This window comes from Microcaecilia unicolor, chromosome 14, assembly GCF_901765095.1.
Source record: "Microcaecilia unicolor chromosome 14, aMicUni1.1, whole genome shotgun sequence".
NCBI classification, from domain to species: Eukaryota; Metazoa; Chordata; class Amphibia; order Gymnophiona; family Siphonopidae; genus Microcaecilia; species Microcaecilia unicolor.
Window position 1 is genome coordinate 22,387,404 of NC_044044.1, and position 15,107 is coordinate 22,402,510.

Consider the following 15,107-nt stretch of genomic DNA (forward strand, 5'->3'; position numbering starts at 1 on the left):
CCAATGGATCTCATCACTACAAGAAACGATCACACCAAAGTTAAAAGTGAAAAAACTGGCATTTATTCACAAGAACGAAATCACAAACATGATAAAAGCCAGAGGGTGGGAAAAGGCTGCAGTTATAGGAGAGAGAGCAGATGGCGTTTCTTTACGTTGCTGCCAGTCAGAATCATATGAAGCACAGGCTGGTGGGAATTTTGAGTTTCAAGTCCCCCACCACGCAGCTTCTCGTGGTCAGTACGGATCAAGGAAAACAACTTGTTTTCTGTTCTCACCCCTGCTGTTATGTATTGGCAGCTCTTCTGACTGGGAAAAGAGTTGGACAGGGAAGCCAGGCTGTCTCTGTGGTTCCAGGAGACGATAAGGATAAAGTCTGCTATGGTTTAATCCTCCCATCCAGAAAGAGTGGAGGAGTGGCCTAGTGGTTAGGGTGGTGGACCTTGGTCCTGGGGAACTGAGTTCGATTCCCGGCACAGGCAGCTCCTTGTGACTCTGGGCAAGTCACTTAATCCTCCATTGCCCCATGTAAGCCACATGCAGGACGTCAGACTCACAGAAGCAGAAGCCTGCGCGGCCACATTGGTGATCTGCAAGGGCCGACTTCTACATGGAATGTTGCTAGTGGAATAGCAACATTCCATGTAGAATCTCAAATAGTAGCAACAGTGGAGGAGTGGCCTAGTGGTTAGGGTGGTGGACCTTGGTCCTGGGGAACTGAGTTCGATTCCCGGCACAGGCAGCTCCTTGTGACTCTGGGCAAGTCACTTAACCCTCCATTGCCTGCCGCATTGAGCCTGCCATAAGTGGGAAAGCGCGGGGTACAAATGTAACAAAAAAAAAAAAAAAAAAAGCAATCAGCAGTAACTTGTGGACCTCATTCAACGGGTAGGGCAGGCCGCTGCTAAGATTCTGGAACGCCCTTCCTTTTGGACAGGTGTTTAAAACCTGGGGCAGGGGCTGCAGGAGGTGGAAGGGATTATAACAAGGCTCGGCTGGTCACAGGGGACCCCCAGTGATGAATCTTGTTTTGTTTAAGTAGTAGTGGAAGTCTCTCTCTGGCTCCGTGGAACACAAGCCGGCTCTTGGTCCTGTGGGTGTTTGTCACCCTCTGCTGGAATGGGTCCAGAGCTACAGGTGGCCAGAGGTTACTTCACTTCCTGCTTTCAGCGGGACAGCAGTGGAAGGTCACTGGAGTTCATGATGAGGCTGGAGTCTAGGTTCAGGCTGTCTGAAACGAAAGCGCAATCGCCCGTCAGTGCTGGAAAGTGGAGTGTGTACTCCTCAGCTACCCTGCCCCTGCCAATCCCCCCCCCCCCCCCCCCCCCCCCCGATCTGAAGGACTGCAAGAGTTTCACCCTGAGAAGTAATAATATAATTACCAGCTGCCTTTCTATGGGACGGGAATGCTGGGGATTATCCCAACTGTTAGTCTGCCGAAAAATGCTCTTTTGACAGCACGTGAAGCCGAGTAAAGTTACCTATCCCCAGTGTGTGTTTTTTTTTAATGGCGAAAAAGATGCCCGTACTCAAATGCCAGGCCACCCTTCAGGGGTGGGGTGATCACTGAGGGACTCACCCCACAATAGCCAGGCCGCCAGTCACAGAATCTATGACAAGGTGTGTAGAGCCTGAGCTCTTTCATTAAAACTTAGGGACTGTGGGCCAATTTTAGCAGACAATGGAAAAGGTGCCGGTACTCAAATGCCAGGCCACCCTTCAGGGGTGGGGTGATCACTGAGGGACTCACCCCACAATAGCCAGGCCCCTTGCAACCAGTCACAGAATCTATGACAAGGTGTGTAGAGCCTGAGCTCTTTCATTAAAACTTGGGGACTGTGGGCCAATTTTAGCAGACAATGGAAAAGGTGCCGGTACTCGGCACCCCCCAAGTACCCTCTCAAAAAAAAGCCCTGCCTAACCCTATCCAGAAGGCACACCTCCCCGGGCTGATGTTGTACACAGCTATAAGAGCTATGCAAGAAAGATGTTTGCATACACACTGGGTGTCTTATAGACAGATCTGCCTCTCCCATGATGGCTGCTGGGTGAGCCCTTGATGTCAGTGAACTACTACAGTCAAGAGAAAGGGCTGCAGGGTGACAACATCATCTAACCTTGAGCTAAAATCTCCCTCTTGGAACTGAGAGACTTGACAGCTCTGCTTCAGCCTCTACTGCCTCAGGTTTAAACTTCAGATTGGAAGCCCTACGGGGCAGAGACAACCTGCTCTATCTGAATGTAACTTCACCTTCAGCTTGGATAAAGTAGCGTGCTAGCTGGGTTAGTCCTCTTTAAAAGGAAATAAACAGGAATAAAACAAAAAAAATAACGGGGAAAATAGAAGATAACCTTTTTTCACTAGACTAAATAAATTTTTGAAGGCCAGAACAATCGTCCTCGGGCATATTTTCCTGTCCTGGGAAGAAGGCTGCGGCCTTCGAAAGCTAGTCAAAACTATTAAGTTACTCCAGTAAAAAAAAGATATCATCTTATTTTCCTTTTAAATTTTGTTTTGTTATATTTTTGTTTGTCACCTCGAGCATGAATTTCCAAAGGTGAGGGATTATTAAATCCCCACCATACAGCAAAGAAAATGACAGTACTTAAGGACCAAAAGTCTCACCTCTTCCGCCTATTGCTGTTTCAACATTACAGAGCCCACAACAGCTCAGGCTTTAACCCTTACATGCTCTGAGCTAGGCTTGAAGTGGAGGGAGGGGTAGCCTAATGCAGGGGTTGTCAACCCAGTCCTCAGGGCACAACTAGCCTGTCAGGTTTTCAGGATATCCACAATGAATATGCATGAGACAGATTTGCACACAAAGGCAATGCATGTAAATCTATCTCGTGGATATCCTCAAAACCTGACAGGCTAGTTGTGCCCTGAGGACTGGGTTGAGAAGCACTGGCCTAAAGGTTAGTGCAGTGAGCTGACAACCTGGGGACTAGGTTCAATTTTCACTGCATCTCATTGTGATTCTGGGCAACTCACTTAACCTTCCCTTTCCCCAGGTACAAAAAAAAAACCCTACCTTAGATTGTGAGTCCACTAAGTCAGAGGCGTAGCCAGAAAACAGATTTTGGGTGGGCCTAGGCAAGACGTGGGTGGGCACCAAGTGTTCTCCCTCCCCCCCCCCCCCCCCCCCTCAAAAAAAAAAATATCTCAGCTGGTGGGAAAACGCTTCTTTCCACCTTGGCAGTCTGCAGCAGGCATGTGCTGAAAACTTAGTGTGTGCAGGTGCCGGTATCACGGAGAGTAGCGTTTTTGTTACCATCAGGGGGAAGTCTTCCGTAGGCGGAGCTTGGGATCCCCACTAGCTACCGCTAAATGTGTGCTACTGTTGGGTGGGCCTGAGCCCTAAGTGGGTGGGCCCCAGCCCACCCAGGCCCACCTGTGGCTACACCACTGCACTAAGTACCTGCATAATTGTATCAGAGAAAGGCAGTATATCAAATCCATGATCTTTGGGCTTTTACTAGTCTTGCCTCCAATGCCTCACTCTGGGAGGTCCTTTCAGGTATTCACTACCTTGTCTATGAAGAAACAGTTGCTAATGTTACTTCTATATCTAACCTGCTGCAGACTTTCCTTATCTTTGAAAAAAGGTTTCCTCTGCATTGCTCATAACTTTTGATGGATTTGAATTTATTATACTGTTGTTGTCCCACCCCCCACCTCCGGTATTAAGTTTCATCCTGAGCCTTTTGGTAACCTTTCTCTGGAATGTGTCTATATACCAGGGGCGTAGCCAGACAGCCAATTTTGGGTGGGCCTGAGTCCAAGGTGAGTGAGCATGGAATTCATGCCCCCCCCCCCCCCCCGCTCCACTCTCTGCTCTTCGTCCCTTCCTCTACCTGCAAGCCCAAAATATTAAATACCTGAGCAGGAGAGGATCTACAGACCCCGCCAGCTGAAGATTTCCTCCTGCTCAGGCAGTCAGCGCTCTTTCAAACAGAAGCCAGCAGCCAGCAGCACTTCCCTCTAGCTGATGCCATGGCCAGCAGGCTTTGCATGTGTGAAAACTAAGCACGTGCAGAGGGACTGGTATTGATGTCAGCTGAAGGCAAGTGCTGCCAGCTGCCGTTTGGAAGAGCACTGGCTGCCTGAGGAGGAGGAAATCATCAGCTGGCGGGGTTTGAGGATCTCTGTCAGCCATGGCAAGAGTGCCACAATTTTGGGTGGGCCTGAGTCCAAATAGGGTGGGCCCTGGCCCACCCATGGCTACTCCACTGCGGGAAAGAATAACTCCAGGTGAGTTCACCCCACCCTGCTATACACAGGCACTATTGCCCCCATGACCTCAGAATTCCTGCCCTTTTGTTACACTGATTTTATCTCACCACCTTCCATTGTATTTTGCCACCTTGGATTTCTGCACACCAAACACACAATTCTGGCCTTTCTTCTTCGCAGTTTGGCCTACAGTTTCCTTACAGTTCTTCTCACTCTATCTACTCTTGCAGGCAAGTCCACCCTGTTTCAGCTCTTAATGTCATGTATGTAAAAAGCAAACTGTCCCTATTAACTTCTCTAATAAGATCATCAGTCACCCACCCACCCACCTCAAGATCCACCAAGAGGCTACTCAGTTGAACAGGGGAAATGAAAGTATACCATGTCTAGTGTTCACCTCCATCTTAGTCTTTCTGTGTGTGTGTGGGGGGGGGGGGGGGGAGGGTTCCTCAGGATTCTTCTCTGCTCATTGCCCTGCTGTGAGCTGTGGTTCACTAGAAGAACCAAGCGAGGAGAAGCAGAGGCAGACCAACAGACAAATCTAACACTGGAGATATCATGAAGAAATACTTTATTGCCATTGATATAAGAGGATCCAACACAGTCCGTGTTTTGGCATCGCAAAACGCCTACATCAGGGGTCTTGTAATAGTTCCTCGGAAGCCACACTACGAGCAGACCCTACTGGGGCCGGCAGTGTTTGTTTATTTGCTCATGCCTTTTGGCCATCTTAGTTGTACCACAATGCTGAGTCGGCATCCCCTGACTGGTTTATAAAGTGGTTTCCAAGGACCCTGAAGGGTTGTCCTATATCAGCGACAATAAAGTATCTCTTCATAATATGTCCAGTGTTGGATCCGTCTCTTGGTCAGCCTCTACGTCTCCTTGCTTGGTCTTCCTGACGTAGAGGGTCCTTCCTACCTTGGCTTTCACCAGTAGAACCCACAATGAGGCTGAGAGATGATACGCCCAGCCAGACCTACCCTGGTCAAAGTTCAGTTTCTTAGTTGCAGGTGTCTCGCCAAGTCCTTCAATATCCACCAAATCACTGTTAGCGTCCGAATCATTCAGCGCACTGAGTGTAACGTCTCCTGATAGGAAGAAACCATTCCCAATCAATCAGGTGATCAAATGACCTCTACCCCATACCTCAGAGCACCACCCCAAGTGTGACCAGGCCTACACCTTATTCCAGAGACCACCCCAAACCTTAACACTTCACTCCCAGTGTGACCAGCCACCATTCCAAACCACGTCTCCACATTCACTGAAACTAGGGCTTCACCAAATAGCACAGGCCCTGTCGCCCTGTGTGACCAGGCCCCATCTCTTAACCTACAGCTCCTCTACCAGTATAACAAGGCTCCAACCTGTATTCAGAGGCCCTGTCTCAACAGACATGTTTATGTTCATTACAGAAAGCGGAGTTGCTTACCTGTAATGGGGGGGGGGGGGGGGGGGGAGGGTTTCTGCAGGCAGCAGAGAAATGCAGCCACACTTGTGGTTATGTCATCCATTGTGTTGGAGCTTTCCTGCAGATCAAGAGAAGCCATTTTGACTTCTCCTGAGCATGTTTAAGGCTCTCCTCCCCTCAGTCTATTTTCTAGCAGCATGTCTTGATGTTCAATATGTTTGTATAGGGGATGGCGAATGGGGGGGGGGGGGGTGGGCAGTGAGGCTGAATTTCGCTGCTGTCTATCGAAAACCTCCAGGCACACCTGTGGTGAGTCACTAGATGAGGGTCATTATGTGATACTGTTTCTCTGTGAGCAACCCTGACAAATAAGTGGTGGACAGATATGGGATGTGAAAGGCGAAATGGAGAATGGCCTGTCCAAAGGCAATATCTCTGGAAGTGGACTGACAACCAACTGGCCACTCTGTAGATGTCAATGATGTAGGTAGCCCTTAAGATTATCCACCAAGGCTGCTACGGCCTTATCTTCTGTGGAGATTCTTCAGCTCGATGAAAACAAAAAGTGATGCAATCAGAAATCCAGTTGGATATGGTGCGCTTGGAGGCTGAAAGGCTGGGATTGTTTGGATTGATGGTGATAAGCGAGATGTGTGGTGTAAGCTTTTAGGCAGAAGAGGAGGGCTTTTTTGGAAGTCTAAGGTGTGGAGGGCTTGTTCGGCTGACGATAAGTGTGGTCCCGCATAAAACTAGGGCAGCACTATGGATTGATGAAGATGAAATCCAAGACGACCTTTAGGGAGAAATTTGGGGCGAGTACATAGAATGATGCTGTTGTTGAGGAACTAGGATGGGGAGTAATTGGCTAGGACCTGGAGCTCCTCAGTACCTCTTAACTCTCCCTACATTCCTCCCCGGGAACACCGCTCATCGGTTAAATCTCTCTTATCTGTACCCTTCTCCTCCACTGCCAACTTCCAGACTCGGTTCCTTTTATCTTGCAGCACCGTACACCTGGAATAGACTTCCTGAGTCAGTACATCAAGCTCCATCTCTGGCTGCATTCAAATCTAGGCTAAAAGCCCACCTTTTGAGGCTGCTTTTAACTCCTAACTCCTATTCACCTGTTCGGTGCCCTTGTCTGTAAGGAATTCCCTTATCCCTTATATGTCCTGTTTGTCTGTCATGATTAGATTGTAAACTCTGTCAAGCAGGGACTGTCTCTTACAAATTTAGTGTACAGTGCTGCATAAGTCTAGTAGCACTATAGAAATGATGAGTAGTAGTAGTAGTAGTACTAGCTTGCCGACACATCTGGCCGACGTGGCTGCTGTCAGGAAATGGTTTTCCAACTGAGATACTTGAATGAAGCAAAGCCGAGCGGTTCAAAGGGCAGTTTCAAGAGTTGGCTGAGGACAAGATTGAGGTCCTACGCTGGTGTTGGCAATCAAAATGGAGGACTGAAATGGGCGGGTGGGAAGAGAACGGTTTACCCTCTACAGTTTCATGGTAGGCTGCAAGTGCAGTGAGATGGACATGGATGGAGGTGGTCTGAAGTCCGGAATGAGAGAGATATAGAAAACAAGTCAGAATTTGAGGCAGAAAGCAAGTGAAAGCAGGTAAAATGAGACCATTGGAGGTAGAAGGATTTCCTTGTAGAGGGTTTCTGTGTGACAAGAACGTCCCTGATGGAGTGGAAGCAGCTCGTTAAGGACCTCTTTGACAAAGCCACACTAGCGATTCCTGTGTGGTAAATGGAAATCACCGTCAGCTGATGTTGAGGAATTAATTGATTTCTCAGATTTTGGAAGTCAAACTGTCTTCCCAAATTTAAAAAAATATATACACGTATTTATTTACGTATAGCATTTCTATTCTGCACGATCTAGAAATTCTCGGTGTCCCCTCCCCCTGTACCTTAAAATCTCCTCCAGTCTTTGCCAGTGGCACTCACAGGCTGCCTGCGGCCTGCATCGGGTCTTCTCTCTGAAGTTCACAGAGAAGGCCCGGTGCAGGCCGCAGGCAGCCTGTGAGTGTGAACCATCCTGATGCCCCTTCTGACACAACTTCCTGTTTTCTAAAGGAGGGGCTGGTTCAGAGAGAAAGCTTCAGTGTAGGCCACCTACGAGTGACTCGGCCACTGCCCAGGCGAAGACTGGAGGTGATTTTAAAACATGGGGTGGAGTGGGGAGCGAGGGAATTGTGAGAGCTGTGCGGGGCTGGGAAGAAAGAGATGCGGCAGGAGGGAGAATGAGAAGGGAGAGACTGGCGAGGGTGCGTACGCAACAAACGCACCTTGAATGATATAAACCGCTTCGGTTGTACCTCAGAAGGGCGGCTAATCACATCCAATTATTCTTTACCTCTCTTGCAATTATGAAACTGTATGGGAGGAATGCCGATGTCGCCGGAAGTACCTGAAGTTTTCTGCTTCTTCATGGTGGACGCAGGCGGGTCTTGCATGGAGCTGCTCAGCACCGCCTGGGATGTGGGCACCGTGATCACCGCTGGTTTTGAGGAGGACGTCATTTGAGCTTTCTTTTGGGACTTCTTGGGGGACTCGGAGGGGAGAGGCACGCCGCTGTCTTCGTAGATTTTCCTCTTCACCGTGGTCTTTATCTGCGCCCTGTGGAGAGAGAAAGGCACATGAGTACTATCAGAAACAGAAGGAACTTTTCGCATGAACTTGTCTCCTAACCTAATGACATTTTCTGCTGCTGCTGCTGTCATCACCCTTCCTCCTTCCATGGTCCTGTCCCCACCCTGCACCTGAGGCTCTCTACCCTCAGCCTCCCCTGGTTTCTGTCCACCTCTACCGATCCTTTCCTTTCCTTACACTGTTCTGTCTTTGATGACTGTGCTGATTTTATTTAAATCTTCCCCAAAGTGCTTGACAGCTGCTCGTAACATCTCAATCTCTGTGTCTGTCCACTTGGCACTGAAACGAAACAAAGGGGAGAGAAAAAGAGAGAGAGGGTCAGAACGATGGGGACACAGGCTGGATAATACACCGTAAGATCCCCAGTGCAAAAGGAGCGAGGTTCATTACTGTCGTGGTATAGGCCAGGGATAAGCAACAACAGGCCGTGAGTGTCACAGGTACGTCAGGTTTTCAGGATATCCACAATGCATATGAAGGAGATAGATTTGCATGCAAATTGATCTCATGCATATATTCATTGTGGAAATCCTGAAAACCTGATGTGCCTATATGGCACTTGAGGATCGGAGCTGCCTATCCCTGGTATAGGCAAAACCCAACCCATTTGGAGAGATTGCCCTAGAAAAGGCAGCACCCCCGATCCACTAACCACCTGGAGAGAGATGACCCCTGACACTCTATACTACCCTCAACCCCATCCCCAGCAGGAAGTGTCCCGAGACTAACCAGCCTGTACAGATTTCACGACAATCCCTCAACCTGTCTGACTTTGAGATGGGAGAAAAAGAAAAATCAGAAGAAAACGTATCACATGGCAAACAGCTTGTTGCAGAGAAGGAATCAACACTGCACTTCATCCATCCTCTCTCAGGAAGACACGGGGGCCACTAGCTCAAACCCTACTGTGGAAGAGGCAGATGCCAGGCCTGGAGAAATGATGAGGACAGACATACCCTGCAGGAGAGGAGTCGGCCACCGGATGGAGCTGCATCGTCAGTTCCCCCAACTTTGTGAAAGCAGCGCCAGCTGCGGAGAAAATCTCACCCACCTTTAGAGAGAAAAATAAAAAGAGAGAGAAAGACTGAGGTGAGAATATTGGAATAGCAACATTCCATGTAGAATCTCAAATAGTAGCAACAGTGGAGGAGTGGCCTAGTGGTTAGGGTGGCGGACTTTGGTCCTGGGGAATTGAGGAACTGAGTTTGATTCCCACTTCAGGCACAGGCAGCTCCTTGTAACTCTGGGCAAGTCACTTAACCCTCCATTGCCCCATGTAAGCCGCATTGAGCCTGCCATGAGTGGGAGAGTGGGGTACAAATTAAAAAAAAAAAAAAAAGGTATTAAAAATACACAATAAGCAACCTTTTTATGATAGAAGTTCAAAGGGGAGAAGAATCAGGTCTAACATTAGGAAACTTTTCTTCATGGAATGGAAGGTGACTGTCTAAAAAAAAAAAAGCCACAGAGCTGCCAAGTTATCCAATTCCAGGAGAGATACTACAGGGCTAGTCCTGGATTTCTGACAACTCCCATCCTGGTGCATGGAAATAATACAGGCAGAGAGTTTGCATTGGAAAGTAATTTTTAAAAAATAAGGCTTTGCCAAAAAAAAAAAAAAAATTCTCCTTCCTGGAACTGGGTAACTTAAGTAGTTTGGGGTAATTTTATTTCTTTGTTGCATTTGTACCCCACATTTCCTCACCTATTTGCAGGCTCAATGTGGCTTACATAGTACCGTCAAAGGCGTTTGCCCAGTCGGTGGATAACAAATACAAAGTTTTATAGTGATCATATGAGGTATAAGTGGAGGGTCAGAATGGATGAAGATTGCGTGTTGTCCTATGCGATCATAGTCTGGGATCCCACAGAACCCTCTTCACTTACCGACCATGCTGTGTTGGTAGGTGAAGAGGGTTAGGTGGGGTCGTTGGGGTAGGCCTTTTTGAAGAGGTTGGTTTTTAGTGATTTCCTGAAGTTCAAGTGGTCGTGGATTGTTTTCACAGCTTTTGGGAGGTCATTCCATAGTTGTGCGCTTATGTAGGAGAAGCCGGCTGCGTAAGTTGTTTTGTATTTCAGTCCTTTGCAATTTGGGTAGTGTAGATTTGGAGTAATGGAGTAACAGGGTCAGGGGAGTGGTATGGGAGGACCATGGGCGGATCAGGGAAGTGGTATGGGAGGGCCATGGGCGGATCAGGGAAGTGGTATGGGAGGGCCATGGGCGGGTCGGGGGTGTTCCCAGTACTTGCACACAGTTAGGCACGAGGCATTTACACTGGTGTTCTATAAGAGAAATTGTGCGCACAACTGCTGATATAGAATTTGGACTTTATCATCCTGGCACCTAACTTGAAGTGGTCTATAGAGAATTACCCATTAATGTACAGTATGACACCATACTGTTTGAAGGTAGTTCTATTATTAGGTTTCAATTTACTGTTTTCAAGTTTACCTCATTTATTGTATTTATGTTTACTTTTGGTTATTTTACTATTGTTATGCTGTCAACAAAATTGTAAGTTTTATGTTAAACTGTACCTGCTGTACACCGCCTTGAGTGAATCTCTTCACAAAGGCGGTTAATAAATCCCAATATATAAATAAACAAGTAAATATGTTAACTGTTAACACAGCAAATAACAGAGACTATTTTCATGCCAGCTTGATAGATGATGTGAAGCGCACCCATGCAGCTTGCAATCTGGTTAACATGTCAGTGTACTGTCTCTGAGTTCATTGTATAGGAAGATACTATGAATGCCCACAACAGTTAAGGCAGAGGCTAAACCATTACTACAAGGTAATTCTGGAACAACTTGAAAAACCTGACACGCTTTATTAAAGAGGGATATAGGTTTACATACATTTGAGACAGGCCCTGTTGCTCACACAAAAATTAGGCAGCCACAGAGCACTAAATACTCTGGCAAAAGAGGGAATACAACTTATTTCTGGGCCACGCACATCTGAGATTTTAAAGAGCCACCACCGAGGCATTACGGCCATCCTCTCCTGGCTTCTCAGATCCTCAGCTCTCTGTGATCTACCATCTGGTTTGCCTTTGGGCACCAAAATCTTAAATCCAGTTCTGATTAAAGACCTAGCATATTCGAATCTTTCTCATGCATTATTCATTGTGGCAAATCTGACAATCCAACTGTAAAAACACTGCACCATTGCAGTGGCTTCACCCCAGTTCCTGCACGGATCTGTTGCTATGCCCTGCATACAAAGTAAGCAGTATGCATGCAAATCTAATGCATATCATTAGGGATAATCTTAAAGCCCCTGGAGGGTGCTTACCCCAGACTACAAGTCCCAGTGTGCATTAGATGCCTAGATGACCAGCCTATCCCTCCTCTCTCTCTATCACCTGTCTCTACCTACCTACCTACCTACCCATCCATCCTTCTATTATGTTATACTTAATTTCCTACTTTACATAACAAAATTCTGTGTTACCTATTACTATGTAAGCAGCATTGAGCCTGCTTTTTAGTGGGAAAGTGTGGGATACAAATATAATAAATAAATAATACTGACCATATGGTAACCCTATGTAAGCACAGAGATGCCAAGTAATCCAGTTTCCAGGCAAGAGATTTTGGGCAGTCCAGGATTTCTGACCACCCCATTCTACTACTACTTGACATTTCTAAAGTGCTACTAGGGTTACGCAGCGCTGTACAATTTAACATAGATTGTTGCATTACAGGCTGTGCAGCACTGACTTCTCAATAGGAAGAACCAGAAACCACAAATCCCCGACTGCTTTTTGGCTAACCCAAAAGTCTCCTCCTTTGCTCCAAGACTACAACTCCCAGGGCACCCTGCTCTGTGACGTCACTCCGGGCCCGCTCCCGGCTCGTAGACGGCGAACCCCCTAGGCGGGGGGGCCACGCCGACCAATGGGAGCAGCGCTTGCCCCTGGTACAATACCTTAGTAGAGGCTGACGTCATTGTTACCGCGCGGTGGCTGCTTTGCACCGGAGGCGTGCGCACCCTCCCGCAGGCGCCTGTGCGTGCGCTACCCGGTTCTTCCCTCTTCGCAACTGATGCAGCCAGCAGGGGACCCACCCCCCTCTGTAAAATACCGCCCCTCCTCCTCCGCCACATCTCATAGGGCGGTAAAAAGTCTACCCGTACCACCATTGGCTCGAGCGGACGTCGCTCAGCTGGACTGCGGACCTTTCCTTCGCATCCCATAGGCTAGGCGACTACGGTGCCGCGCGGCCATTGGCTACTACTACAGAGGCCGCTCGTCCTACTTTTTTTTTTTTTCTCTCCCTCGCTCGCGCCTGTTTAGCGGCGCGGTCGCCCTGCTGTGGCGTCACAAAGGAGTTGCTAAGGGAACGGAGGCGGTAGGGCGAGAGGGGATGGTCAACCCCTGTCATTTGTTGATGACGTCCTAGGCGGGAGGGAAAATGGCGGCTGTGGCCACACATGGGGTGTGGGAACAGCTAGTGGAAAGTGTATCCGGCCTCTTTCGCCGCGGGGACAGGCCCGGCGCCCCGACACCGGCTCCCCTGCTCCTGCTGCCGGGGCTAGTGCGGGGTCTTTGGGAGCATGGGGGGCTCCGGGTGCAGGTGAGGAGCGCGCGTGCTTGCTGCATTCTTAGACTAGTGCAGCGTATCTGGCTGCTCAACTTGAGACGTAAAGCAGTAGATGCGAAATATGCATGCACAGGCAGCTCGATAATGGGTGCAAATGTATGAATTTATAATTATAGTCAGTGCGTTTTTTCTAGCAAAAAAGGGGCCGGTACTCAGTACCCCCAAGTACCCCCTCAAAAAAAGCCCTGGACATCATCAGCCTACTCCTTTATAAGGACCTGGGGAGCTTTCCTACGTTGCCTTTGCAAGGGGTCTCTTAGTTTGCCTCAGTGTTACCTGTATACAGTGCAATTTTTCTAGCAAAAAAGGGGCCGGTACTCAGTACCCCCCGAGTACCCCCTCAAAAAAAGCCCTGGACATCATCAGCCTACTCCTTTATAAGGACCTGGGGAGCTTTCCTACGTTGCCTTTGCAAGGGGTCTCTTAGTTTGCCTCTGTGTTACCTGTATACAGTGCAATTTTTCTAGCAAAAAAGGGGCCTGTACTCAGTACCCCCCGAGTACCCCCTCAAAAAAAGCCCTGGACATCATCAGCCTACTCCTTTATAAGGACCTGGGGAGCTTTCCTACGTTGCCTTTGCAAGGGGTCTCTTAGTTTGCCTCTGTGTTACCTGTATACAGTGCAATTTTTCTAGCAAAAAAGGGGCCGGTACTCAGTACCCCCGAGTACCCCCTCAAAAAAAGCCCTGGACATCATCAGCCTACTCCTTTATAAGGACCTGGGGAGCTTTCCTACGTTGCCTTTGCAAGGGGTCTCTTAGTTTGCCTCTGTGTTACCTGTATACAGTGCAATTTTTCTAGCAAAAAAGGGGCCGGTACTCAGTACCCCCGAGTACCCCCTCAAAAAAAGCCCTGGACATCATCAGCCTACTCCTTTATAAGGACCTAGGGAGCTTTCCTACGTTGCCTTTGCAAGGGGTCTCTTAGTTTGCCTCTGTGTTACCTGTATACAGTGCATTTTTTCTAGCAAAAAAGGGGCCGGTACTCAGTACCCCCGAGTACCCCCTCAAAAAAAGCCCTGGACATCATCAGCCTACTCCTTTATAAGGACCTGGGGAGCTTTCCTACGTTGCCTTTGCAAGGGGTCTCTTAGTTTGCCTCTGTGTTACCTGTATACAGTGCAATTTTTCTAGCAAAAAAGGGCCGGTACTCAGTACCCCCGAGTACCCCCTCAAAAAAAGCCCTGGCCATCATCAGCCTACTCCTTTATAAGGACCTGTGGAGCTTTCCTACGTTGCCTTTGCAAGTGGTCTCTTAGTTTGCCTCAGTGTTACCTGTATACAGTGCAATTTTTCTAGCAAAAAAGGGGCGGTACTCAGTACCCCCAAGTACCCCCTCAAAAAAAGCCCTGGACATCATCAGCCTACTCCTTTATAAGGACCTGGGGAGCTTTCCTACGTTGCCTTTGCAAGGGGTCTCTTAGTTTGCCTCTGTGTTACCTGTATACAGTGCAATTTTTCTAGCAAAAAAGGGGCCGGTACTCAGTACCCCCAAGTACCCCCCTCAAAAAAAAGCCCTGGACATCATCAGCCTACTCCTTTATAAGGACCTGGGGAGCTTTCCTACGTTGCCTTTGCAAGGGGTCTCTTAGTTTGCCTCTGTGTTACCTGTATACAGTGCAATTTTTCTAGCAAAAAAGGGGCCGGTACTCAGTACCCCCAAGTACCCCCTCAAAAAAAAGCCCTGGACATCATCAGCCTACTCCTTTATAAGGACCTGGGGAGCTTTCCTACGTTGCCTTTGCAAGGGGTCTCTTAGTTTGCCTCTGTGTTACCTGTATACAGTGCAATTTTTCTAGCAAAAAAGGGGCCGGTACTCAGTACCCCCAAGTACCCCCTCAAAAAAAGCCCTGGACATCTTTCAGCCTACTCCTTTATAAGGACCTGGGGAGCTTTCCTACGTTGCCTTTGCAAGGGGTCTCTTAGTTTGCCTCTGTGTTACCTGTATACAGTGCAATTTTTCTAGCAAAAAAGGGGCCGGTACTCAGTACCCCCCCGAGTACCCCCTCAAAAAAAGCCCTGGACATCATCAGCCTACTCCTTTATAAGGACCTAGGGAGCTTTCCTACGTTGCCTTTGCAAGGGGTCTCTTAGTTTGCCTCTGTGTTACCTGTATACAGTGCATTTTTTCTAGCAAAAAAGGGGCCGGTACTCAGTACCCCCCGAGTACCCCCTCAAAAAAAGCC

The 15,107-nt window shown here is 48.3% G+C and overlaps 2 protein-coding genes across 4 annotated transcripts in view; one reads left to right on the forward strand and one right to left on the reverse strand.

Annotated features, from left to right (window-relative positions):
- Positions 1-785: 785 nt before the first annotated feature.
- C14H17orf49 (chromosome 14 C17orf49 homolog) lies at positions 786-12,381 on the reverse strand. Of its 3 annotated transcripts, none has more exons than XM_030187158.1 (6): positions 12,250-12,381; positions 9,267-9,361; positions 8,488-8,589; positions 8,069-8,277; positions 5,221-5,328; positions 786-1,227 (listed from the first exon to the last, which is right to left on the reverse strand). In XM_030187158.1, exons 1-6 carry the CDS (start codon positions 12,268-12,270, stop codon positions 1,223-1,225), a joined length of 540 nt encoding a protein of 179 aa, XP_030043018.1. In that variant the 5' UTR covers positions 12,271-12,381; the 3' UTR covers positions 786-1,222. The 3 variants fall into 3 exon arrangements, with proteins under 3 accessions (XP_030043018.1, XP_030043017.1, XP_030043019.1); XM_030187157.1 differs by having other exon boundaries at positions 786-1,231; XM_030187159.1 differs by lacking the exon at positions 8,488-8,589 and having other exon boundaries at positions 786-1,231.
- Positions 12,382-12,701: 320 nt separating this feature from the next.
- The window catches only part of LOC115457642 (proline-, glutamic acid- and leucine-rich protein 1-like), a 38,924-nt gene continuing 36,518 nt past the window's right edge, over positions 12,702-15,107 (forward strand). Inside the window, 1 exon segment of the mRNA XM_030187156.1 lies at positions 12,702-12,896. Coding sequence (XP_030043016.1) covers positions 12,735-12,896 — 162 coding nt within the window. The 5' untranslated portion in view covers positions 12,702-12,734.

Coding starts and splice junctions, on each gene's coding strand:
- C14H17orf49 (XM_030187157.1), bottom strand. CDS start 12,270: ATGACGTCAGCCTCTACTAAG. Junction 8,278..8,487: donor GTCATCAAAGACAGAACAGT/GTAAGGAAAGGA, acceptor CTCTCTCCACAG/GGCGCAGATAAAGACCACGG. Junction 5,329..8,068: donor GAAGAAGCAGAAAACTTCAG/GTACTTCCGGCG, acceptor TCTTCCTATCAG/GAGACGTTACACTCAGTGCG.